At 37.8% G+C, this 27,318-nt stretch overlaps 1 protein-coding gene across 2 annotated transcripts; it reads left to right on the forward strand.

The window, feature by feature from the left end:
- The first annotated feature begins 50 nt into the window (after window positions 1-50).
- Window positions 51-25,599, forward strand: TMEM59 (transmembrane protein 59). Of its 2 annotated transcripts, none has more exons than XM_036255848.1 (8): window positions 51-471; window positions 5,799-5,904; window positions 7,435-7,529; window positions 9,061-9,213; window positions 11,187-11,268; window positions 12,685-12,766; window positions 18,625-18,733; window positions 24,969-25,599. In XM_036255848.1, the coding sequence occupies exons 1-8, from the start codon at window positions 283-285 to the stop codon at window positions 25,122-25,124; spliced, it is 972 nt and encodes a 323-aa protein (XP_036111741.1). In that variant the 5' UTR covers window positions 51-282; the 3' UTR covers window positions 25,125-25,599. The 2 variants fall into 2 exon arrangements, with proteins under 2 accessions (XP_036111741.1, XP_036111740.1); XM_036255847.1 differs by having other exon boundaries at window positions 245-471; window positions 12,682-12,766; window positions 24,969-25,595.
- The last annotated feature ends 1,719 nt before the right edge of the window (window positions 25,600-27,318 follow it).

Raw genomic sequence — 27,318 nt, forward strand, 5'->3', positions numbered from 1 at the left:
TGCCCCGCAACCGGAAGGAAGGAGCCAGGGGATGCCGGTTCGCTGGGGTGCGCTCTAGTACTCGCGATGGTTGGCTCCGCCTCTTCTCTCTAATCTACAGGATCATAGACCGGGAGCTGGGGAGGAGGACGCGGTTTCACGCGAGCCTGGGCGGAACTGAGGGGGACGAAGGAGGCGGAAGCGGCGGTCCGTGGGGCGGGGAAGGGGCTGGCCCCGGAAGGAGGAGGAAACCCTGAAAAGAAAACAGCAACAAGCTGAGCGGCTGTGCCAGAGGGAAACAAAATGGCGGCGCCGAGAGGGAGCCTCTGGGTCAGGGCCCAGCTGGGGCTCCCGCCGCTGCTGCTGCTGACCGTGGCCCTGGCCGGAGGCTCCGGGACCGCTTCGGCCGAGGCGTTCGACTCAGTCTTGGGTGATACGGCGTCTTGCCACCGGGCCTGTCAGTTAACCTACCCCTTGCACACCTACCCCAAGGTAGGGCCCGTCCGAACCGGGCGACAATCCTTCCCTGGCCGCTCATCTTTCCGCCCTCCCGCACCGCTGTCGGCTGTGGGAACCTGCTGTTGAACCCACCATTCATCCGCTGTCTGCCACCTGAGTGGCTCTGTTCTCCCCAATCCCACCCGCACCCCGCTCCCGTGTAATCACCGGAAGTTTGTGCTGCACCTACCCTGTAATGGGCTGGGGACACCAGGATGAAAAGATGGGAGCCCGTTCCCCGGGGAGCTTGCGAGGCAGCAGTGCATTCCGAGCGGGAGGAGGGTGCGGGTTATCAGTGGGGGTCCTCACCCTCCAGGAGCCTACGGAACGGCGGGGGCGGGGGGCCGGAGCACATACGCGAGCCCACGAAGGTTTACCCCAGAGAACGTTTACTGTGCGCCTCCCCGGGCCTGGAGCGCACAGTCTGTCTGTTGCGGTGGTCGGACGCCTGGACGGCTCGGCCGTGGTATGAAATGTAGTAAGTCGGCCCGAAGAGTTGTGGGACGCACAGGCAGGGCTTTCCGCCGTGTTGGTTACTGTATGCAGGGCGCTGCCTCTGGGGACTGGGATGCTTAGAGAGCAGCAGCGAGACATGTTTGCATTGCAAGATTCACCATTCCGTGCGGAAGACAGGATTTGTGCAGGGAGCGAAGAAATGAGGCTGCCCCCAGGGGCTGAGGGCGTCACAGCTTACGGAGAGGAGTGACCCTACCTTCACTGCCTGTCCCCCGCAGGTGCCGCCTTTCCTTGAGTTCCATTCACTGCTCAAGTTGTTTTTTCAGTTTCTTGAGAACTCTGTTTACTCAGCATTCTAGATTTCGTGGCGACTCCCCCGCCCTTTCTCATCTATAATTTGGGTATATGCCTTCCTTAGCCTCCTGCTTTTATGTACAAGAGCTTTTGCTGATGTTACTGGTCATTTTTTCCTTGTTTTTCCTTCATCTCGCTGCTGTTTGCGTAACCGTGTGGCTAGCTAGCCCTTTTTGCTCTCTCAAACTAAGAAGTGACCACCAGGACAGTTCCAGTGAAGTTAGGATGTTCCTTATTGGCGAGTGTTTTCAGGTCTTTGAAGAGTTCTAAATGCTATCACAAGATGTGGGAGAGGGTATCAGCCTAAATTTTCAGTCAGAGACTAAAATAGCAAGGGGGAGAAATGAGAAATTCTTGACTTGCAGACTTATTCGGTGTATACTACCCCTAAATACATTATTTTCATCTCATAAACCTCTCATCTAAGAGGATTGTATGAGGAAACTCATTAATATTGATTTGGGCTACTTTGGCTTGGAGACTTATTTTGTATCATTGGACTGTTTGGTTCTGGATTTTATTTTTTAAGATGTTTTCCTAGCAAAATTGTAGTATGAACCAGAGAATAATTAATTCAAAAGGATAAACATTTCTAGAACTTTTAGGTATTTTTGTAATATTCACTACTTCCTTAAAATCTGTGTGATCTCTAAGCTATTTTTACTTTAAAGTTGTTCCCACCAGGAGCTCTAAATCATCTGGCTCCCTGTAAGTCCTGTACTTAAAATTGATTAACCGTCTGCCCTCTCTGTTAGCTAGTATGATGAGAGATTTATACTAGTCCTCTAATTCTCACAACCACCCTGCAAAGTAGGGTTTTACAATTGAGAAAATTGAGGCTCTGAAAGGTTAAGTTACTTGCCCCAGGTCACATAGCCAAGGACTAGTGAAGTAGTTGGAATTCCGACCTAAAACTAGCTAAACTTTGCTGCCTTCTATTAATAAAGTTGTATTTAAAATCATTAATTTAGCCCTGGCTGGTTTGGCTAAGCAGTTAGAGCATCAACCTGGAGACTAGAGTCTCGGGTTCAATTCCAGTCAAGGGCATGTGCCTCGGTTGTAGTTAGGGTTGTGGTCAGGGTCATGCGGAAGGCAACCAGTAAATGTGTCTCTTTCACGTGGATGTTTCTCTCTCCCTCTCTCCTTCCCCCACTCTCTCTCTCCCTCCCCTACTGTATCTGAAAATAAATAGAAAAAAAATATCCTTGGTGAGGATTTAAAAAATAATAATTTACTTATTTCACTAATTTCTGTTGGCCCTTTTCCCAATTATTGTGCTATGCAGTTCAGGAAAAAGTAGTGTGTTATATAATAAGTGAATTTAGATGAATTTACAAGCTCACGTAGCCTCTCTTGGCAGATAGAAATTTGTAGCTGGCAGATAGAAATCTTATTTTAATGACTAATTTTCAGAATTATTTGTTGTAAGAAAATAGAATACCTTAACTGTTTAAAAGTAATTATTTTAAAATTACTATATTTTACTCTTTAACTTTTCTCAAAAGTGCAATTGCATAATTTGCCTGGATCTGAATATAAGAGACTTAATTTTATGTTAATAACAAAGCTAACTAGATCCAGCCTGGTCATATTTTTTACAAAGCGTGGGCTCTGGAACCCTACAAACCTGGGTTCCATCCACAGCTCCACTTTTACTATCTGTGTGTCTTTGCTGATTACTTCATTTCTCCTGATTTTATTTTGTCAGCTGTAGAAAAAATTTTTCACACCCTACAGAGCAAGTGTGAGGATTAAAGATAATATATGTGGCATTCTCAGCACATTGCCTAGCACATGTCAGTAGTCATTCTATGTCATGAAACCAGTTGGTACGTATAGTATTAGTAGTGCTTAATAATGAGAGAATAGTTAGCATGACTGAGCTCAGGATATGAAAATGCATATAAAATCTATAAATGGTTTGTCAGTCTGAACCATATTCCTTTCTATGTCTCTGGGTCTGTTTTGCTCATCAGCTTATTTTGTTCATTATATTCCACAAATAAGTGAGATCATGTGGTATTTGTCTTTCTCTGATTGGCTTATTTCACTTAGCATAATACTCTCCAGATCCCTCCATGTCAGACTGACAAACCTCAGAGAAGTGGGGTGGGGGGCGAGGATGGATGAGATAAACCAAAGAACTTATGTGCATGTATGCATAACCAATGGACATAGACAACAATGCTGGGGGATTGGAGGGGCAGGATGAGGAGGAGAGTGTCTGGGGGGGAAAGGGAGAAACATCTGTTACAAAAATAAATTAATAAAAATTGGGGGGGGTCTATAAATGGTATCATTGAGATTCCTTGTAATTATTTAGCTGGTATTTTGTTTGGTGGGGGCCATTTTCTTGTGCTCTAAATCAGACGAGATATATTTTATAAGAGCTTGCCAGTCATTTGGGATACATGGAGCATGAATTATTTACTTGGGGAAATAATATCTAGAACATGAAACATGTACTTGGAATAAGGATATGATTCTTCATAACTACATATTTAGTGCCTACTCTGTGCCAAATGTTGTGTCAGATGTTAAGTGTTAGTGTGGTTCCTGGCACATTGTGGATGCTCATTAAATATTAATGTTGCATCTATTTATTAGATAGTATAGCACAATATTAATGATATTATGAATATAAAATGTATAATCCTCATATTCAAGATTGACATAAGTTCTCCCTGTTTTACAACTAAGGAAACTGGGGCTGAGAAAGAGTAAATTACTTGGCCCAAGACTGTACAAAGTAAATGGTGAGGCTGAGCTTCATACCTAGACCCTTTTCACTATGCCATAAATATTATATTCTCTTCTGAAAATGGTATGGAGCCCGGCTGGAGTGGTTCAGTTGGTTGAATGTTGCACAGAAAGGTTGCCAGTTCAATTCCCAGTCAGGGCGCATACCTGGGTTGGGGGTTCAGTTCCCGATTGGGGCACATATGGAAGGCAATCAATCAGTGTTTCTCTCTCACATGGATGATTCTCTCTCCCCCCCCCCCTACTCTTTCTCTTTCTCTCTTTCTCTCTTCCTTCCTCTCTCTAAGCATGTCCTCAGGTGAGGATTTTTTTAAATGGTACTGAAGGGCTTATTGGGTTGGTTTAACAGAAGAACACATATCTGAAAATGAAATGGCATTCAGTAAAGCTCATACTAATGAGCTCATGCTTCCTCTGTGCAATATGAGGAAATATGTGGTGCTCCAAAGGCATGAGAATTCTATCATTGTTGTACAAAGTCTGCAAAAGCTACTCAGGTATGAAATTTATTTTAATTGCTAACATTCTTTCAATTTCACCTTAACAATAATGTAACTAGAACTGAGATTCAAAAATATGCTACCTTCAAAGCTGTATAATAAAGCTTGCTTAATATTAGACTGCAGCTATCTCTTCCTAATGGATTGCTGCTGCTAAATTTTACTAATCCTCTGCTGGAAAGAAATGCATACCTTTGTACCCATTGGTTGCTAACTGGTATATGCACATGCTGTTTCCTTCCTTATTAGATCCTGCCAATTTGTACACAGTGGGTCACATAGTAAGTTGAGGGGGCTCCCCAACATGTACTGGTTTGTTTCAAATACTGTATGTATTATATTGAAGGAAAGCCTGTTCAAGACATTGTCATTAGTCTTACTAAGCAGGTAACATTTTCCAGTAATGCAGCATATATACTGTCTTGAACTCATTCACATATACAATGATGCCTATAACTATTGTTTTCTACTTTAAAACCCTATTATTATTATTAACACTACTGCCATTTATTGAACACCTTCTATGTTCCAGGCACTGTGCTAGGAATAGCTATCTACAACATTATTGAGGGGGTTAGAGATCATTTATAGTTATTATCTCCTTTTATGATGAAAAAAACTGAGGTTTAGATAGGTAAAGTAACTTGTGCTAGGTCACTTATCTAAAAGGTTTTAATCCAGGTCTGGCTAATTCCATTGGCTTTTCCCATATGGCACACTGTTGCTTTTGTTTGTGTTTTTAGTAAACAAGCCACGTTTTAAAAATCCTTTCATGTAAGCATTTTTATAGATGTAAATCACAGTTTGTGGGGGCCTTTATGGCACTATTTGCCATGTGAAGTTAATCATGATACTTTTCCTGATAAGCTTGATGGTTTGTATAAATATTTGTGTAGCAGAAGTATGCTATTGCTCCTAATGTACTTGCTTATTCATTTCTATCTCTGTTAAAGTTTTGATTTTGTCATTGTTATTTTCATTTTCAATATTTTCCCCCATGAGATCTGGGAAAAGAGTGATTTTACCCACTAGACTTCTTTCTTTGATATCACTTTATAAACAGGAAACTAAAACCTCTTTATATGGCAAAGGTCTTGGATATTACCTGGCTCCTATCATTTTTCTTTCAGTTATAAATTTTTTTTTATTGGACAGTTTATAATAAATGCTACTAACTTTGCTTTCTTTTGACCTTTTTTTCCCTGAGGAAAATATACTATTTTTTTATAATCCTCCCTGTTCTTTCCCCAGGAAGAGGAGTTGTACGCATGTCAGAGAGGTTGCAGGCTATTTTCAATTTGTCAGTTTGTGGATGATGGAACTGATTTAAATCGGACCAAATTGGAATGTGAATCTGGTAAGATGCTATGCTAATGACATTAGCACTATAGAACATTGATGTTTTCTCTGAGTTGTGTTATATTTTTAATGTATTTTTAATGTATTAATGACAAGCATAATTTTAAACTAGTTATTCAGCATATTTTAATTATTTTGAAGTTGGAGTGTTAGTAGCTGCTGCTAGAAATTTTATGGTATTTAAATTTAATCTATTTGTTGAGACAATGTTTATTTTGTACTGTGTGGCTAGGACACCTTTGTTTAAGCTAGTATTTAGTTTAGACAAATGCAGTAGTAATTAGCCTTCTCATAATTCATCACTACCTTTTCAAGGGATAGTATAATTTTCCTAAGCCTTTCAATCATTGGCTAGTTGGCTTAACTCCAAGTTTTTTTTTTATTGAATCAGGCCTTTGACTCAGTATTTAATAGTGTATTCTTTTGTGGGTCATGCCAATAAAAGAAGTAACCAGAGTCCTTGTCATCTCTTAAACCACTATTCTTACCTTTTGCTGAAAGAGCGAAATGTGTTTAATAAAAGAAACCTGTAATCAGGACAAAATTGACATTTAACTTTTTAAAGAACTATAATGGAATTTTTTCCATTCATTACATTACACTGTTTATCCAGTGTAGCAGGAGGTGTCTTAGTCCCTATCATTATGCCATGACTAACATTCAGCCTCTGTGATATCATAACCCTATTTTTTTATGGCTCAGTCTCAATTGGCCATCTTTCTACGTGCATAGTGCTGTTCAGTTTATTGTCCAGCATCTTTGAGAAGTATATTACAAATACATGGCTGGGTTGGAAAGGAAAATAAGATTGGTATAGTGGTGAAGTGTTCTGTGATAAGAAAGAAATGTCTCTGGTGAACTAAAAGAAGAGAGTGTATCTGGTAGAGACCCATTTCAACTTTAGAATCCTGCTGTAGGACATTTTTAAGTTCCCTTTTCTTATACTTTACGGTGTTAGACTAATTGCTTTGTTTTATTTTTCCTTGCCATGTAAATATCCTTGTTTCACAACTAAGTGATCCAGTTTTGAACAGTAATATCATACATTTGTATAAATCACTAAAATATATCATTTTGTTCAACCCCATGAAGTAAGTGGTTGTTTTTCCAGTTTAGACATACGGAATTCAGTAGTCAGAGAGGTTAAACCGTCAGCCCAGGTCACATATACAGCCAACAAATGATGGAGCCAAAACTTGAGGTTGTCTGTTCATTGAGGTTACCTGTTCAATGTTTTATCCATTGTGCAAACCTTAGCTGTGAGGCTCTCCTCTTATGAATGTCAATATAGAGCCAGAGACTGAGTATATAATTAATAGATTTATACGTGGAACAGTTGACTTGTGGGAGATAAAATAGGGGTTTTATTAAAATAATGCAATTTGCTGCTACTGCCAAATTTGGAAATTCATATGATGAAATGTTTTTTAGTATGATAAATTTCTTCATAAAATGCCAAATCCCTGTGTTATCTTTCCTCCTTTTCTTTCTCTCTCTTTCTTGTAATTTGACTGTTTTTCTCTTACAGCTTGTACAGAAGCATATTCCCAATCTGATGAGCAATATGCTTGCCATCTTGGTTGCCAGAATCAGCTGCCATTTGCTGAACTAAGACAAGAACAAGTACGAGACAACGAAACTGCCTTTCAAAATTGCCTGCTTAGATTGCACTCACTTGTACTGAAACATTTATCACCCACTTGATCCTATATTTGTGTTATATTTTAAACCAGTTTTCAACAAATGTTTGCACATAGAAAAATCAATTATATTTTTGTATAATCCTTTACTGTTAAAAGGTATATTCACATATATAATCTCCTTTTGTTTTTTCTCTTGGTTTAGTGAAGATATTATCCTCTTTTACATATGAAAAAAGTGAGGCTGAGGGAAATTGATAGTTCAGAGTCTTTTTTTTTTTATCCCAATTGCAATTACCTTAACTCAGACCATCATCATTTCTCATCTGCATTGCTAAATTAACTTCCAAACTATTTTCTCACTGTAACCCTCTGTAGTTTATCTTTTACTCTGTGTCCAGATATTTATTTTCTAAATGGAAAGCTCATCATGTCATACTCCTATCTTATATAATTCCATTGCTCCCCATTACATACAGGTTTAAATCCAAACCACTTATCACAGCCTGACTCCTGATTACCTCTTCTATGTCATCTGTTATAATTTTCTGACCTTCATACTCTATACTCCATGCATACTGGGGAAAAAAAACTTAATTGTATTAACTTTTGCATAGAAAATACAGCCACATGATACAAAATTCAAAAGGTATAAAGAATAAATAATGAAAAGTCTTCTACCCCTGTATCTATTTTCCTCCGTTAAAGTAGGCAGAGCTACTAATACAGATATATTTTATGCATATACAAGGATACAGACATTCTTTTTTTAAATTAAAGGATATATAATGAATGTCTACTCTTTTTTTTTCACTACATAATATTCTATTGTATGGATGTGTCATTTAAGCATTCCCTTATTTGTGGATATGTAAGTTGTTTATAGTCTTTCATTTAAAAATGATATTGCGTATTTTGCACATTTATGAGTCAGAGTTGGAGGGGAGATGATATCAGTTAGTGTTAAATCTTGATCAGTAGCTTACTGTGTGTGTGTGTATATATATTTTTAGCCCATACATTCTTCTCTCACCCCCTGCCCTGTTATCAGATGTCTCACATTTTATGCATATATTTTTGGGGGGTTTTTTCCTTCCTCTTTTCCATTGATGTTCATTATGGCATGATTTATTTTGCTTGAAAGCATTAAAGATGAGAATGGTGTGATTTATCCCTTTCCCTTCTACCTCTTGAGGCCTTGTTAGGCCTTATTTAATAAAATCTTAAGATTCTCCATATTTTTGTATCTGATTCAAAAGCCTTTTATTCTGACACAGATGACAGGTAGCTTATAAATACGTTTGGTAGAAATTAAAGGGATTTTCAAATTTACCATAGACAATTTGCATAGATAACTAAGAGTTTACTTGAATACTAAGTATTGTTACTGATTCACTTAATTCTTTATACCCTGTCCTAATAAGGATTTGGAGAATCTTGATTATGTTGCTCTCTTGAATATGCATATATAAGAAATAATATATTTATCATGACTTCATTTTTTTTTTTTAAAGCTCATGTCCCTGATGCCAAAAATGCATCTACTCTTCCCTCTAACTCTGGTAAGGTCATTCTGGAGTGACATGATGGACTCTGCACAGAGCTTCATAACCTCTTCATGGACTTTTTATCTTCAAGCTGATGATGGAAAACTAGTTATATTCCAGGTGACAACTGTGCTTCATATATTCATCTAAATATTAACAGCAATAAATGTATGCCTTAAATGAATGTCTTAGCATAGAGCCATGTCACTTATATATATTTATTATCAAATAATAATTACTATTTTGCATAATGAAAACATTGGGCATCACAATACAATGTGACTTGCCCTTCCATCTGCCCATTGAAAGCCCATCAGTCCTTATCTAACAAGAACTCTGAATCTTCTGAAATTTATAGTGGTTAAATTGATAAAATAAAACCTCTGGCTGTGGGAGATAAGAATAATTAAAATAATTTGAATGTAAATAGTGGTATGTATTTATATCATATATGGATAGTAGAGAAAAGCAATATGATGTAATTTTTAATTGTTTTTAGTACTTTTCTTCATAAGTTATAAGAGAGTTTGTTGAAGAAGAAGCATATTGCCTCCTAGAGAGGTAACTTTTCTCCTATATCATTATTTACCATGTGATATGATAATAACAGTAGCTATTTTTTTAAGGTTCTTCTGTACTAAGGATTTACGTATTTTATCTCAAATCCTCAGACAACTTCATATGGTTGTATTATCCCTATTTCATTGATGAGGAAACTGAGAATCTAACTTATTTAACATCACCCTGCCAGTGAGTAACAAAAATAGGCTTCGGACTCAAGTCACTTTAGCTCCCAAGGTTCATATACTACCCTACCACACAGACTTTCTTTTAATTCCATAGTTAAATTTCTTAAATTTAATTTTTTTAATCTTCACTTGAGGATATGTTTTTGTGGATTTTTTTTTGTTGAGAGAGAGAGAGAAACATTGATGTGAGAGAGAAACAATGATCAGTTGCCTCCCATACACGCCCTGACTGGAAATCAAACCCGTGATCTTTTGATGTACAGGATGATGCTCCAACCCACTGAGCCACCTGTCCAGGGCAAATTCCTTAAATTAACCAGCCCACAAATTAAATTTTAGTACCATGTTTCAGGTAATAATTAAAGTGAACCTTTAATTATTATTACTAAGTGACTGGCTTACTTTAAGGCTAGTATGTGATTTTTAGCACTGTCCTGAGCCTTAGGTCTCTAATAAGTAAAACACAGAAGGAATTTTCTCTCTTTAAATTCATAAATAAGTTTGCCCTGGCTGCTTTGGCTCAGTGGTTAGAGTGTTGGCCCATGGACCAAAGAGTTGCAGGTTCAATTCCCGTCAAGGGCACGTACCTCGGTTGTGGGAGGCAGCCAATCCATGTGAAGTTTCTCTCCCTCTCTCTCCCTCCCCACTCTATCTGACGATAAATGGAAAAATATCGTCAGGTGAGGATTTAAAAAAAAAAAAAAAATCTATGAATAATTTCTATGTCTTAGAACTACTTAAGGTAAAGCATAAGTTGACTCTTAGAGTAGAGCCCTCATTCATTCACGACTAGATGTGAGGTTAGCTCTGTTTTCCTCTTTGTGTCAACTTGAGTATCACTAGGGTGGAGAAACCCCCACTCCAGAGGATCAGCGCTATTTGTAAAGTATGGAGTATTTAGCCGTAATTTATGAATTACTCACACTTAGGGAAGAATGGAATGTTATAGTTGAGAAAAAAATAGAGATAATAATTGTTTAGTCAAAAATGTTGTCAGTCTGCTAAATTATTCCTGATCAACTAGAATTAGAACTCATTTTTGCAGGGTATGATATTTAATGCAGTATGCTATAATTTGTTCTCTTTTCTATTTTTTTTTTTAATGTTGTCAAGAAGTTAAACTAAATACTTGATGATGCCAGAAATCTGTCTGTTTCTTTGCAAGGCACTGGATCTGATGTTTAGGAAGTGCAATTAAAATATATTGTGGTTAATATGTTTTATTTTTTTATACTACTGTTACTTTTTCTCAATTTGAATGATTATAGAGATGATGTGTTACAGAACTTCCTACTGAGTAAAGCTTAAGGAGTACAAATGACTTAATTGTTTTCATTATTTTAGTCTAAGCCAGAAATCCAGTATGCACCGCAGTTGGAGCAGGAGCCTACAAATTTGAAAGAATCCTCTCTAAGCAAAATGTCATGTAAGTTTTATTTTAAGGAGCTTGGGATAAAAACATTAGCGGTCAAATCTGGTTGTGATAGAATTGATTGTGTGATTGTTTTTATACTAATAGAAGATGAACAAATAATTTCTAAAACAGTGGCTATCAAACTTGAATGTGCATTGGGATCTGAAGAGCTTGTTAAAACAGATTTTTGAGCCCCATCTTCAAAGTTTCCTATTGTTTAGATAGGGACAGGACCTGACAATTTGCATTTCTAACAAGTTCCCAGATTTTGCTGATGCTGCTGGTCTGGGGATTGCACTTTGAGAACCACTATTCCAAAACCATTTAGTTTGCTTTGAAGGGTGTTATGAGTATAAACTAAAGAAATATTCTGATACATCCCAGCAAACTAACCAAATAGTTAAACCCCCTGAAAGTATGAGTTTCTATTCTATTTTTAAGAATTGAATTTTGCCCTGGCCAGTTTGGCTCAGCAGTTAGAGCGTTGGCCTGTGGTCCAGAGAGACCCAGGTTCAGTTCCTGCTAAGGTCATGTACCATGTACCTCGGTTGCAGTTTGTCCCCGGCCCTGGTTGGTTTGTGTGGGTGACAACCACTCCATGTGTCCCTTTCACATCGATGTTTCTCTCTCTCTCTCTCTGTTCCTCTTTCTTCCTCCTGCTCTGTCTGAACAAAAAATGGAAAAGTGTCCTCGGGTGAGGATAAAATAAAAAATAAAAATAAATTTAAAAAATAAGTGAATTTTAACTCATGGGAATATAAAACATCAAGCTAAAGCTGAGCTTACCTTTTATTTTTTTAAATCTATTTATTTTTTATCCTCACCCGAGGACATTTTTCAGTATTTTGTTCAGATAGAGTGGGAGGGAGGGAGAGAGAGAGAAACATCTACGTGAAAGGGACACATCGAGTGGTTGCCACCCACACGATCCAACCAGGGCCGGGGACAAACTGCGACTGAGGTATGTGCCCTTAGTGGGAACCAAATCCTGGTCTCTCTGGACCGCAGGCCAACGCTCTAACCGCTGAGCCAAACCTTCCAGGGCTGAGCTTACCTTTTAAAATGTACTAGCTCATACCTTATTTTAGATGCTGATTTGATTAACTTTCTCACTCTTTTGCTGGGTGGATAATGCCATCTTTAATTTTACATTATAATAAACCAAATTCTGTTACTCAAACCCACATGTAATTAAACTGAAAGCTTCAATGTCCATGAGAATTTGGAAATAAAATAAGAAATCCATAATGTAGTAGAATATCCATTTGTTTTTTAATGTGCCATGGGAACTTACATTCATTATTAAATGTATCAGATTATACTTATAAAAACAACGGGATATCTGTAAAGTATCGATATAGAGTAGTCATTTGAGACTATCTTTTGGAGGATAGGATATCATAAACATGTACCTCGTTATTTCAGCAGATCTACAACTGAGAGGTTCACAAGCACACAGGAACTATCTCGAAGATGGAGAAAGTGATGGATTTTTAAGATGCCTCTCTCTGTATGTATTACTCTTTATTAATGGGCATAGGAGACAAAATCTGGCTTATATCAGAGAGTTACATTCCTTTTTATTATTTTAAAATTTTATTAGCTGTTCAAAAGTAAAAAAAAAATGTTGCCCTGGCCGGTTTGGCTCAGCGGTTAGAGCGTCGGCCTGCGGTCCGGAGAGACCCGGGTTCGGTTCCCGCTAAGGGCACGTACTTCGGTTGCAGTTTGTCCCCGGCCCTGGTTGGTCGTGCGGGTGGCAGCCACTCGATGTGTCCCTTTCACGTCGATGTTTCTCTCTCTCTCTCCCTCCCACTCTATCTGTACAAAGGTGTCCTCGGGTGAGGATAAAAAAAAAAAAAAAAAAATGTTTACCTTTTTCATACCAAACTTGCATTTTGGGTATTTTACTCTGTTTAAAAGGTAATATGCAGCCCGGCCAGTGTGGCTCACAGGTTGAGCATCGACCTATGCACCAAGAGTTCGCCAGTTCCATTCCCAGTCAGGGCACGTGTCCAGGTTGTGGGCCAAATTTATAGTGGGGGACATGCAGGAGGTGGCTAATCGATGTTCTCTCTTACTGATGTTTCTGTCTCTCCCTCTCTCTTCCTCTCTCTAAAATAATAAAGAAAAAAAGTAATATGCAGCCCTGGCCAGTGTGGCTCAGTTGGTGGAGTGTTGTGCCAGGCACCAAAGGATCACAGCTTTGATTCCCAATCCCAGCACATGCCTAGGTTTCGGGTTTGGTCCCGGTTGGGCTATGTGCTGGAGGTAGCTAGTCAATGTTTCTCTCTCACATAGATGTTTCTCTCTCTCTCTCTCCCCCTCCCTCCCTTTCCTTGTCTTTCTTCCTCTCTCTGAAATCAATAAACATATCCTTGGGTGAGGATTTAAAAATAAATAAAGGTAATATGCATACTTTCTTTTTGTTAATCCTCACCCAAAGATATTTTTTCCATTGACTTTTAGAGAGAGAGGAGACCTCAGTTGGCTGCCTCCCACAAGAGCCTGAGTAATCACCTAATCTTTTTTTTTTCCCCCCCTTTATTAATTTTAGAGAGAGAGGAAGTGAGAGGGAGAGAGACAGAAACATTGATGAGAGAGAACATCAATCTGCCACCTCCTACATGTCCCGCACCAGGGATCAGGCCCAAAACCTGGGCATTTGTCCCAACCAGGAATTGAACCAGCAGCCTCTTGGTGCATGGGTCATCGCTCAACCACTGAGGCACACTGGCCAGACAGTAATCATCTAATCTTAAATTACAATATATTCTCAACACTTCCCTACCTGGCATCTTATTGGCAATTTATTGCTCTTTAACATTTTGTTACTACATTTTATATTCTTTTGAAATCTTTTTGTTGTTGTTACTCCTCACCAGAGGATATTTTTCCATTGATTTTCAGACAGAGTGGGAGGGAAGGAAAGAGAGAGAACATCGATGTGAGAGAGAAACATTCATTGGTTGCCTCCCACACAACCTTAACCAGGGCCGGAGATCAAACCTACAATCCAGGAATCAAACCCGAGACCCTTTTTTGGTCCATGGGCTGATGCTCTAACTGCTGAGCCAAACTGGCTGGTGCAAATCTAACATTTTAGAAGCAGTTTTTTAAGTGTTTAACTTAGGAAGCAATTAACTTTATAACTAGAGATTTGATTTTGTGACATTTATGTGCACAAACATGAATTATTATAATAGCATCTTACATTTTAATAAAAAGAATGATTTTTCTTAAATGTTTTTTCCCCTCAGTAATCTACTTTGACTCTTAGAACAGCGTACCCTATGATAAGTAGTTAGATCAGAGAGATGCATCAACAATTCCCAAGGTTATATATCTACTGTGTTAAAATTCAGACCTAGGTTTTCTAATCCTACATCTTCTACTCATTCTATTTTGCCATGGCTGTCTGCTTTTTAAAGAGTCATGATTTTTTCATGATTGTGTATAAGATCACCTAGCCGGTCAGTGAAATCTGGTCTTCTGACTCTTACTACAGTGCTTCTTTTTATTGTATCACATAGTTGTTATGAAGTTACCCTTGGACTCCAGAATGGAAATTGAGGTCACACTCATGTTTTCACTTGCCATTTCTTTTTGCAGTCTGTTATGTGCCAGGCACTGTGCTAGGGACTTGAGATCTAAGGAAAGATGTTCAGTCTCTGCCTTTATGGAGTTCTCAGGTCTAGTATGGTAGAGACAAACATGCAGACAGTGAACAACAAAATAATTATTGCTGCATATTATACATAACACACATATCTCTCATATAGAGTACAAGGAGTACTAAATCTATCAGAGGTTTCAAAGGGAGGATTTACAGAAATAGAAATATCTTAAATGATGAGTAGATTTTTGCTAGTTAGAGCACATTTGTTTAAGAGATTTGACCAAACCAGGTAGGCAGGAGCTAGATAGGAGCAAGAAAGTAATCTCTTTATTTATTTATTTTATTTTTAAGACTTTATTTTTTAGAGCAGTTTAAGATTCACAGCAAAATTGAAGGGAAAGCACAGAGATGTTCCATTAACCCCCCCCCCCCACTATCAACATCCCACCAGAGTGGTACATTTGTTACAGATGATGAACCTACATTGACCCATCATTATTACTCAAAGGCCATAGTTACATTAGGATTCATTCTTTATGTTTATTTACTTATTTTTAGAGAGAGAGAGATAGAAACATTGCTATGAGAGAGAAATGTCGTCGGCTGCCTCCTGCATGCCCCCTACTGGGGATCGAGCTTGCACACAGAGCTTGTGTCCTGACTGGGAATCAAGCCAGGACCTCTCAGTCCATGTGATGACGCTCAATCCACTGAGCCACACCGACCGGGCTAGGCTTCACTCCTGGTGTTATGCATTCTGGGGCTTTGGATACATGTATAATGACATGTATCTACCACCATAGAATCATACTGCCCTAAAAATCTTCTGTCCACCACCTATTCATCAATTCCTTCCCTCTATGCCTTGGAACTACTGATCTTTTTACTGTCTCAATAGTTTTGCCCTTTCCAGAATGTCATATTGGGATCCTGCAGTAGGTAGCATTTTCAGATTGGCTTCTTTCACTTACCAATATACATTTGGGTTCTTCCATGTCTTTTCATGATGTGATAGCTCATTTCTTTTTAGCACTGAATAAATATTCTGTTGTCTGGAGGTACCACAGTTTATTCATTTACATACTAAAGAACATCTTAGTTGCTTCCAGGTTTTGGCAATTATGAATAAAACTACTATAAACATCCATGTGTGGGTTTTGTCTGGACATAGATTTCAACTCCTTTGTATAAATAACAAGAAATGTGATTGCTGGGTTATATAGTAAAAGTGTATTTAGTTTTGTAAGAAACTTCCAAACTCTCTTTCAAAGTGGCAGCTCCATTTTGCATTCCCACCAATCATGAATGAGAGTTCCTATTGCTCCACATCCCCATCAGCATTTGGTGGTGTCTATGTTCAAACTTTGGCCATTTTTATAAGTGTATAGAATCTCATTGTTTTAATTTTCTGTTCCATGTTGAGGAAAGTAATCATTTTTATTATCAGGAAGAGGCCACTGTGAAGAATAGAGGATCATGTTAAAGAGCTTGGGTAAATCAGGCAGGAAATTAAGAGATCTGAACTAGGGCAGTAGATAAGGAGAATAGGAGATGATGGAGATAATTGAGGATTTTACAGGATTATTTTATTGTAGAGGTTGAAGAAGTGGATTGACTTTATAAAATGAATCGTGGTTTTCTGGCTTAACTAGTTGTGACTGGAATCCAGATATCAAATGTATCCTTCTTTCTCATGTCATGGAAGGGAATTCCTTATACTAGGTTAGGGCTGGAATATGTAAAACAGGTATTTTTTTCATTAGAAAACATTTATTACTCTGTTATCTTTTTTTTTTTTTTTTTTTGTTCAGATAGAGGTGGGGGGGGGGGGGAGAAACATCGATGTGAAAGGGACACACCGAGTGGCTGCCACCCACACAACCAACCAGGGCCGGGGACAAACCGCAACCGAGGTACGTGCCCCCAGCGGGAACCGAACCCGGGTCTCTCTGGACCGCAGGCCGACGCTCTAACCGCTGAGCCAAACCGGCCAGGGCTATCTTTCTAAATTGTAATACTTAAAGCATCATGTAGGAACTTCCTTTTTTTTTTAGATACAATGCATTTTCCAAAGTCTACCTCTTGCTAAGAGACAAACAGTGACAGCATGCTTTTTCCTTAGCATGTTCAAGTGTTGGCAAACTATCAAGTTAATGGGTTATGGTGGTAACTTAAGATCTTTTATTAGGCAGTGTTGGAGGAGCATGGATGTGAAAATTATACTACCTAGTCCAATTAGACTATCTAATTACATAGCTTTTCAGAATTAGATTCCTAAATATTTTTAAAAAGCTTGCCTTATTCCTGTTCTCAGGATCTTAATCTATAGTTTGGCAAACAATAGGTCAATTATAGAAAAAGCTTTAGTTGCTGATTCTTATAACTGGCTTTCTACATTAAGATATTTTGAAAGATGTTTTTATTGATTTTTTTTTAGAGAGAGAGAGAAACATCAATGTGAGAAAGAAACATGGATTGGCTGCTTCCTGCATGCCCCCTACTGGGGATCAAGCCTGCAAGCCAGGCATGTGCCCTAACCTCTGTAATCGAAACGAGACTTCTCAGTCCATGGGACAATGCTCAATCCACTGAGCCTCACTGGCCAGGCTACATTAGATATTTTAATAAGCCCGGCTGGTGTAGCTCAGTGGTTGAGCACTGACTCATGCACAAAGAAGTTCCCAGTTCAATTTCTAGTCAGGGCACATGCCCAGGTTGTGGGCTTGGTCCCTTGTAGGGAGAATGCAGGAGGCACCCGATCGATGTTTCTTTTTTTTTTTTATTGTCACTCGAGGACATTTTTTTTAATATATATTTTGCTCAGATAGAGTGGGAGGAAGAGAGAAAGAGAGAGAAACATCGACGTGAAAGGGACACATCGAGTGGCTGCCACCCGCACGACCAACCAGGGCCGGGGACAAACTGCAACCGAGGTACATGCCCTTAGCGGGAACCGAACCCGGCTCTCAGGACCGCAGGCCAATGCTCTAACCACTGAGCAAAACCGGCCAGGGCCGATTGATGTTTCTATCTCCCTCTCCCTTCTCTCTCTCTAAAATCAATAAAACATTTTTTAAAAGATTATAATCATAAGAAACATGTAACTGTCTTTACTAAGATATGCTGTAATGGATACAGAATATCCATAATAGAAGTATTTTTGTAAATTAAACTAAGTAAATGATGGCAGATTAAATATTTGAAATGTTCTAGAGAAGCTATCTTTAGTAAGCCTGTTGTGAGTCCCTTTATAAAACAAATAATCATTTCATAATTTACCTATTCTATACCTTAACTCTAGGATATTGGGTTTTCTTAAAGCAAGTATCATTGTAATACCTTGCAAAATAATATATATGACGTTTTTATAGCAATGTATAATTTATAGGACACTTTCATTTGCTTTATTGAATTTAGAAATTTTTTAAAAATTATTAATCGCCCTTAGCAGTAATTTGCTTTAATTTTATACATTTAACAAAAAGCTGGTATCTCTGACTTTTTAAATTACAAAAATGATGCAGCCATGTTACAGAAACTTGAGAAATGGAGGGAAGGGCTTCATACCACCCTAAAATACCTGCTATAATATTTCCTTCTCTGCATATGTTTTTTAAAATAGTTTTAAAGGTAGTAATCATAAATTTTTAATTATTAAACTAAGTATATATGGTTGGTTGTTTTTAATTATTAAGAGTCTCCTATTATGAAATTTTAATGTGACTAATTATTGATTTTTTTTTTTTTTTCAGTAACTCTGGGTGGATTTTAACCACAACTCTTGTCCTCTCGGTGATGGTATTGCTCTGGATTTGTTGTGCAACTGTTGCTACAGCTGTGGAGCAGTATGTTCCCTCTGAGGTAAATTTAATTCTAATACCTACGCCATGTGAAGAGTGAGCCATATGATTAATCATTTTTTTAACTAGTAAAACAGAGTCTCTCTACTAATAGAATAAGAGAAGATTTGGTGGTTTCCATCACACACCTGAGGGTTGGCACACATGAAAATTACAGTTTGCCACACAAGAATCACTGTTTCAGTTTTCTGCAAAACTAACTACCATAGTTACATACATGTTGGCTGGTTTGAATAAAGTGTTTCTCTCCCTGGTTCTTTGAGACTGAAAAGAACCTGTTGATTTTGGTTTCTAAAGTAATATTTAAGAAAGAAGACTTGTAGAACCACTAAAAATTTTAAATTACCACAAATTTTAAAGAGTAATTGCTGCTTTAGAAGCAGCAAAGCTAGAGTGTTTGATTTTGAGTTCATTTGTTCTGGTACCTAACCCTGAAAGAGATGCAAAACTATCGTGACTTCTTGGTAATTAAAATTTTACCCAAGAGCCCTGGCCGGTTTGGCTCAGCGGTAGAGCGTCAGCCTGCGGTCCAGAGAGACCCGGGTTCGGTTCTTGCTAAGGGCGTGTACATCGGTTGCAGTTTGTCCCCGGCCCTGGTTGGGTTGTGTGGGTGGCAACCACTTGATGTGTCCCTTTCATGTCGATGTTTCTCTCTCTCTCCCTCCTTTCCCACTCTATCTGAACAAAAACTGGAAAAAATGTCCTCGGGTGAGGATAAGAAAAAAATTTAACCCAAGAAACGTAACTTTTAAGGTAAAGGAGTTTTGTTTTGGAAAAGTCTATAATTTGATTATTCATTTTGGCTTTCAAGGAAAGAAAATTATTTATATAACTAAATATGGGATAGTAATATCAATAGAAAAAGAGTGCAATAGAAAAAGAGTGAAAAGAAGAAAGGGAAGTTAAAGTAGAATTTAATAATAAGTAGTTGGCATGTGCCTAGCATGGTTCTTGACAATCTTTTTCTTATCCTCACTCGAGGACATTTCTGCATTTATCTTCAGATAGGGTGGTCTGCCGGCCAATGCTCTAACTGCTGAGCCAAACTGGCCAGGGCAGTTCTTGAACAATCTTATTTTAATAGACTATAACGATATGTTTTTTTGTGTGTTTTTTTTATCCTCACCCGCGGACATTTTTTTTCCATTTTTTTGTTCTGATAGAGTGGGAGGGAGAGAGAGAGAGAGAAACATCGATGTGAAAGGAACACATCGAGTGGTTGCCACCCACACGACCCAACCAGGGCTGGGGACAAACTGCAACCGAGGCACGTGCCCTTAGCGGGAACCAAACCCAGGTTTCTCTGAACTGCAGGCCGATGCTCTATCCGCTGAGCAAAACCGGCCAGGGCACGATACGTTTTAATATAAGATTTATTCATGAATAATTAAGACAGAATTAGCCCGGCTGGTGTGGCTCAGTGGTTGAGTGTTGACCCATGCACCAAGAGGTCACCAGTTTGATTCCCGATCAGTGCACATGCCCAGGTTGTGAGCCTGATCCCCAGTGTGGAACATGCAAGAGGCAGCCAATCGATGTTCTCTCATCGATGTTTCCATCTCTCCCTACTTCTCCCTTCCTCTCTAAAATCAATAATGAAAACACTTTAAAAAAGATAACATATTTTATTTTTTAAGATGATATGTGATACATACCCTGGCCAGTTTGGCTCAGCGGTTAGAGCGTCAGTCCGTGGACCACTTACTGAGTCTCGGATTTGATTTCGGGCATGTACCTCAGTTGTGGTTTGTCAAATTCTCTGAGGAACGACTCACTTTTCCCACATATGCCCCCTAGACTCCTATGATCATCATAAAGTCTAAGGCATCAACATCCATGTAGAGTCCTGTTGGTGCCTTTTACATTCCCTACAAATATCTGCCTTATGGATGTTACTTTCTTGCCCCTTTTAGAACTCTTCTTTCTATCTTTAACATTAAAATTATGGCTATAACCTCAAAGAGCTTTTAGGCTTTACTTTGTATATGAAACCACACTTTGGCTAGGTATTAATGTTGTTTTTAACCATATATATATATATATATATATATATATATATATATATATATATATATATATATGTTGTTGTTAATCCTCACCCAAGGATATTTTTCCATTGATTTTTTAGAGAGAGTGGGAGGGAGGGAGAGAAAAACATCAATGTGAGAGAGACACATCGATTTGTTGCCTCCCACATGACCCCAACCGGGGCCAAGGATTGAATCTGAGACCCAGGTATTTGCCCTTGACTGGGGGGTTGAACCTGAGACCCTTCAGTCCACCAGCCAACGCTCTAACCGCTGAGCAAAACCATCCAGGGCTCAACCATATTTTTTATTATAAAAATAACTGTATACTTAGTGTAGAAATTTGTTAAGTATATATAAAGAAGCAGAAAAAGAAATCACTCATCCTATTATTCAGAGCGATTGTTGTATTGCCATTTGAGTGGATTTCTTTTCAGTATAAACAGTTTTTAATACATATTAAGGTTTTGTTTCTTGTTTTAAAATATTGCTGTAGAAGTACTCCTTTCCTGGTGTTTTCTTTGTTTACTGTAAAAATAACTGAGAACTTAACATTAGAAAGTTATTCCGATTTTCTTGGCCAAAAGCCACCTATTTTAAACTTTACTTTCTTCACAAAGCCTTTTCATTGATTTTCTTACTGGAACATAAGTTATTTTGACCCTCTCCATAGTAACATGAGACTCCATTTTAATTATACAAGTATAATTCATCTGTGAGTAGTGCTATTTAGATTGTGTTATGTTATTTATCTATATGATCCTGTATGCTTGTAGGAGATCATAAGCCTGCTGAGAATGTGTCTCTTAAGTACAGACCTGGAATCTTGAAGCTTAAACATGAAATATAAAAAGCTTCCCTTTTGGTCACTAGAAAGCTTAAAATGGTGTTAATGTATGGAATGTGGTCTTAAACACTTAAGAGCAGCTTTATTTTTCTTATTTAAGAAAGCTCTGAAACATTTTATTTTTAGTCTGCTTTGCATGTAGTTAGGTATTCATCATATATCATTTGATTGTATTGGCCAGAAAGAATTGGCAAAGAATTTCAATTCCTTGGTTGGTCTTAAGGCATGTCATTTTGAGTGACTTGATGTATAAAGATTTTTATCTTCTTTTCTCCACACTTTTTCCTCTGTTCTTTCACATTTGTGATGTTACTTTTGAAACTTAATGGAATGACACTTTCTTTTGTTGAGTTATCTATTTAAGATAGAGTTATCATTCATAGTGGTCCTTGTCAGACAGGTCAGGCAGCCTCAGAAATTTGCTATAGCAACAGATGTTGATATACATGCTGCCTCATTGTTATCTCTTTATATATATGCTGCCTTTTTCTTATTTGTCAAGACCATGATCATTTTATTTCATGTATTCTGTTTAAAAGGACATGAGAAGATTCCCAATCAACATTAATGTTAGTAAATCACATACATTTATGGATAACTTGTTATGTGCCAGGCCCTGGTCAAGGGATTAAAGATGCAGTGAAGAATAAGACAAAGATGGGACAAAATTTAAGGCTTCCAAGACTCAGGAAGTAGGGTGAAACATGTCTTAAACTATAATAAACATTATTTTCTTTGCCCAAAAAAAAAATAATAATAATCCAAGAATCTTGCCATTGCCATTTAGAAGCTTTAAGTCTCATAAAAGAGGCAATCAGAAAACAATATGAGTGCCACAACTTTTTAATCCAAATTCTGTTCAGAAACTGAGTTTTAGAAAAGATTTAAGTAATTTATCCAAGATTATATAACTGGTTAGTAGTAGAGCCAAGCCTAAAGCCCAAATACATATTTACTAATTAAATTAATTTTTTTAGCTTTTATAAGTAATATTTGTAACATAAATTAAATCTTCCTCTTCTTCACTTCTAAGATAAACCACAGCCAATAGTTTTTAAATTTTTTTCCAGTGGTTACCATTTTTAAATTTTATCTTCTCTTTTTGTTTGTTTGTTTTTTATCAGCTTTAAACATTATCTGATGTCTTCTACTGAAGAATAAGGAATCAATTAGTTCCTTACACTATCTCCCACCTCCACCATCTCTTCCCTTTCTTCCATGTTGATGTTCGAAATCATTCAAACAGTTCTTGGTTGCTATTTCAAGGTCATTAAATGTTGCTAGATAGAGTTTTGAAAGTTTTTCTTTCACAGTGCCCCACAGCAAATTATCACATGTTAATTCTGGTGGTTTTTTTTTTTAATCCTCACCCAAGGATATTTTTCTATTTATCTTCAGATAGAGTGGGAGGGAGGGAGAAATGTCCATGTGAGAGAGACAGAGACACATTGACTGGTTACCTCCCGCACGACTCTGACCAGAGCCAGGGACAAAACGCAACTAAGGTACGTGCCCTTGACCAGAATCGAACCTGCGACTTACTACTGGTCTGCAGGACAACGCTCTAACCTCTGAGCCAAACTGGCCAGGGCTAATTCTGGGTTTTAAGGAGGCCACACTATATCAGATCTATATCCAGTCTATCAGTCATTGAATCTGTCTGAAAGATACTCTCCTACTGGAAATATATAAGGTCCTGGGCCATCTCCTTATTGCAGGATAGTTATTGCCTTGAAACAGTAGTCAGCAAACCATGTCTGAAACACAAACAAGTAAGCAACTATCACGACAATCACTTTTAGAATATTTTTACCACCCCAAAAAGAAAACTCGTACTCATTAGTAGTCGCTCCTCATTTCTTCCCAAGCACCACCAGCACCCCAATCATAGATAACCAATACATGGTCTCTTGTGACTGGCCTTTTTCACTTAGCATGATGTTTTCAAGGTTCATCCATGTTATAGCATGTATCAATATTGATAGATATTAAAATCTTGAAAGTGCTATTTATTCGACATCGTCCAAATGCACCTTTCCAACTTAAGTACTTCTATTTGGTTCTTGCTCTATAATCAGTCACTTGTTATCTCAGTAAAGTCAGAATTTCAAGTTGTTTTTTTTTTTATCCTCACCCGAGGACATTTTTCCATTTTTTGTTCAGATAGAGTAGGAGGGAAAGAGAGGAAGAGAAAGAGAGAGAGAAACATCAACGTGAAAGGGACACATTGAGTGACTGCCTCCCACACAACGCAACCAGGGCCAGGGACAAACTGCAACTGAGATACGTGCCCTTAGCGGGAAATGAACCCAGGTCTCTGGACCACAGGCTGACGCTCTAACCATTGAGCAGCCGGCCAGGGCAGCACTTCAATTTTTAACTCATGATACAGAGATGTATTGCTGTAGGAGTTAACAACAAAATCTGTTCCATGTATTAGTAAATACTTTTCTCTTTGCTTTTCTGCCTTGACAAAATAGACCTGCATCTAAATAGACCTACTTTCAAAAGATATTAGACATTACCATTATACTCCAGCGAGTGTTAAGAGTTTTGCAGTGACTCTAGTTTTTGTTTTCATTGTTTTGTTTTACTTTCTTCTTGGATATGATAATAATTTAAGGGCTTTTATATATTTATGAAGACCTTTCTATCAGTGTTAAAATGTTCCATGTAAATTCTTTGTTTTCACAGTCTTTTATTTTATTTTTTCTTTATTGATTTTAGAGAGAGAGGAAGGGAAAGGGAGAGAAAGATAGAAACATCGATGAGAGAGAACATCGACTGGCCGTCTCCTGCACGCCCCCCACTGGGGATCAGGCCCACAGCCTGGGCATGTGCCCTGACTGGGAATGGAACTGGCGACCTCTTGGTGCATGGGTCGACACTCAACCACTGAGCCACACCAGCCGGGCTCTCAGAGCCTTTTACAATAGCACATATTTTCCAAATGTAGTAAGTTAAAACATTTAGTAGCAGAGAAACTTATTCCAAATCATTTGACAAGTTGGTCAGGGAGTTAAGATCTTAAAGGAAGTAATCACTTAAAGAATCAACCACCCCAAATCAGTGCTCTTGGTATGACCACTCTACATTTAAACCTGAGCAATTATTTTTGATACTTTATTGTTATGATTACTAGTATTTTAAGTTGGGACATGTGGAAAAGTTTTTTTGGCCATCACTGGCAATTGAATCACCTATCTGGAACACTTGAGTAAAAGCATTCTTCATTCTTAAGGACATGTGTAGAATTTTATTTTTTTACAAAATACCCATAGATAAAGTTTTTATTTGAAGACTTATTCAATGAGGTTTCTAATTACCCAAATTCTAATATGCATTGATTTTTTTTTTTGCAGAAGCTGAGTATCTATGGTGACTTGGAGTTTATGAATGAACAAAAGCTAAACAGATACCCAGCTTCTTCTCTTGTGATTGTCAGATCTAAAGCTGAAGATCACGAAGAAGCAGGACCTCTACCTACAAAAGTGAATCTTGCTCATTCAGAAATTTAAGCTTTTTTTTTTTTAAAGAAAAGTGTAATAGTTATCTAAATTTTGATTTCTCATAGAGCTTTTAAAATTGGTTTCATTGGATATAGGGCTTAAAAATCACTATAAAATGAAAATAAAGTTGCCCAAATCTGTGAAGACTATATTTGCTGTAACTTTCCCTGTGATTTTTTTTCTAGTAACTTAAGAGATGGATATTTGGGATTGTATTTTTATTTTAATATTTGTAGCTACTTTATTATTTGCGTTGTTGTTGTTTTTTTTCAGCCACATTCTATGAGCTGATCATTGTTTTTCTCCCACTTCACCACGATACTATCAATCACTTTAGTTAATAAGCTGAATATTCAGTAGGATATGATGCTTCTGCTCAGAAATGGCCCACAACCTGTCATTTGAAATTTAGCAGGAAATGCCCTTATACTACATTTTCCAGTTGTATTGAACTAAAATCATTAAAATTTTATTTGAATATTTATGTGCTGAAATTTGAGTTAATATACTCTGGATTTTCCAAATCTTTCCTCTTACCGCCTACCCAACCCACACAAAAATTATGAAATGTTCTATTTCTGCCTATTGCTGTATAATATATGATGATCATGAAACAAACTGAAGCAAAAATGATGTGGTCAGAAGTGCATTTTATGTTATTTGCACAGGCTATAGGTTTTTGTTGAGTGAGTCTTTCCAAGGAACTATTTTTCTCTGTTAGAAAGCATACCAAGTATAAGTTTAAAGGTATTTTCAGAGAAAACTTTTTATTGTGACAGTAAGAATTAGACTCTTATGGTGCAGAACTAAGTAGATTTCACCGGGCAAAAACTACTATTATCACTCCTTTACCTATAATAATACAGATTTAAAAATAAGAATAATATCAGGTAACATAGATACCAGAATCTTAACATGATTTGGTGTTGTTTTACCATGAAATGTTAAATAATTTTGCCAACCAATACTTCCCTTACATACAGGGCCATTGCCGGCAACTAAAATAGTGCTTTTGCCTAAAGACTGAGTCACACACTTACCATACAGCTTAGTCATCAACTTTCTCTGAGTCCAAAAAAAATCTTACAATTAACAACTAATCAAGTTGTTAACTGGTCACAATTAACATTGTGTCACAAAATACAGGTTTCCATTTTTAAAATAGTTTGTCTATATTTAGAAGGTAGAGAGTTAGGAGATATGTGAACACATCCAGAAATAGAAGAGTCGTTAAGCAGTCGTGCCTCCTTTTTTGTGACAAAACAGATACAGAACATAGGGATTGGATTGGAATATGCCTTTTAAAAAGCCTGGCTGTCTTATCTCCCACCCATGGTACATACTTAGTATCCGGTACAGGTTTAACTGAAATACTTGCACTGAAACAAACTGAAGGGAAATACACAAAATGCCGCACATTTGTAGGAGCTAGGAGCCAGTGCACCTGTTAGGAAAGCCCTCCCTTATAAAAGCAAAACAATAAAAGAAATATCTAGAGAAGAAGGAGCAACTGTATGATTGTCCTGTATTCTCTCACCTACCCTTGGTTTTGTTCTTTGCTTCCCTGCCCCTGAGATCTCCTTGTTTGTCTGGAAATTGATCCAAGTGCAGACAAGCTTGCCCCTTTTGTTTATGAGATAATGCATTCCTATAGGTGAAAGGAACTCAGTCATTCCTGGTGTTTAGTAGGCATTCAAATATTTGTGTCCTGCCCTCTTTTTATTTCAGCATGGTTAAACCAGACTGACATTTTCAAAAATAATTTTACTTTAAAAAAGAAAAAAAACTATCCTCCCCACCAAAAAATATATGTACATTGTAAAAAAAAAAAATGTTTGACTTGAAAATTCTAACCAAAGCAATAAAACTGACCCTCCAGGCCCCTTCTCCTAAAGCAGCTATTTTCAACTGGTATGCTACAAGAATTTATAAAACATGCAATATCTGACTATTTAATCAGGGGCACTGACCCCTTTTCCCTTAGATTGTCAAAAAGACAACAGCCCACACAATAGCCATCTGGTCTGAATGGATCAAAATTGTACCTATTTTTATGTGTGTCAGATTGGCAAAAATATATTCTTTGGAGTGCCTTAGAATTTTAGTAACTAGTTTATGTGTACCGTGAGGTGAAATAAAAGGTTGAAAATCGCTGTCCTAAAGTAACAGTTTAGCCCTTCTTGAACAGACCCAACTTCACTTG

Source organism: Molossus molossus, unplaced genomic scaffold, assembly GCF_014108415.1.
Source record: "Molossus molossus isolate mMolMol1 unplaced genomic scaffold, mMolMol1.p scaffold_m16_p_12, whole genome shotgun sequence".
Classification (NCBI taxonomy): domain Eukaryota; kingdom Metazoa; phylum Chordata; class Mammalia; order Chiroptera; family Molossidae; genus Molossus; species Molossus molossus.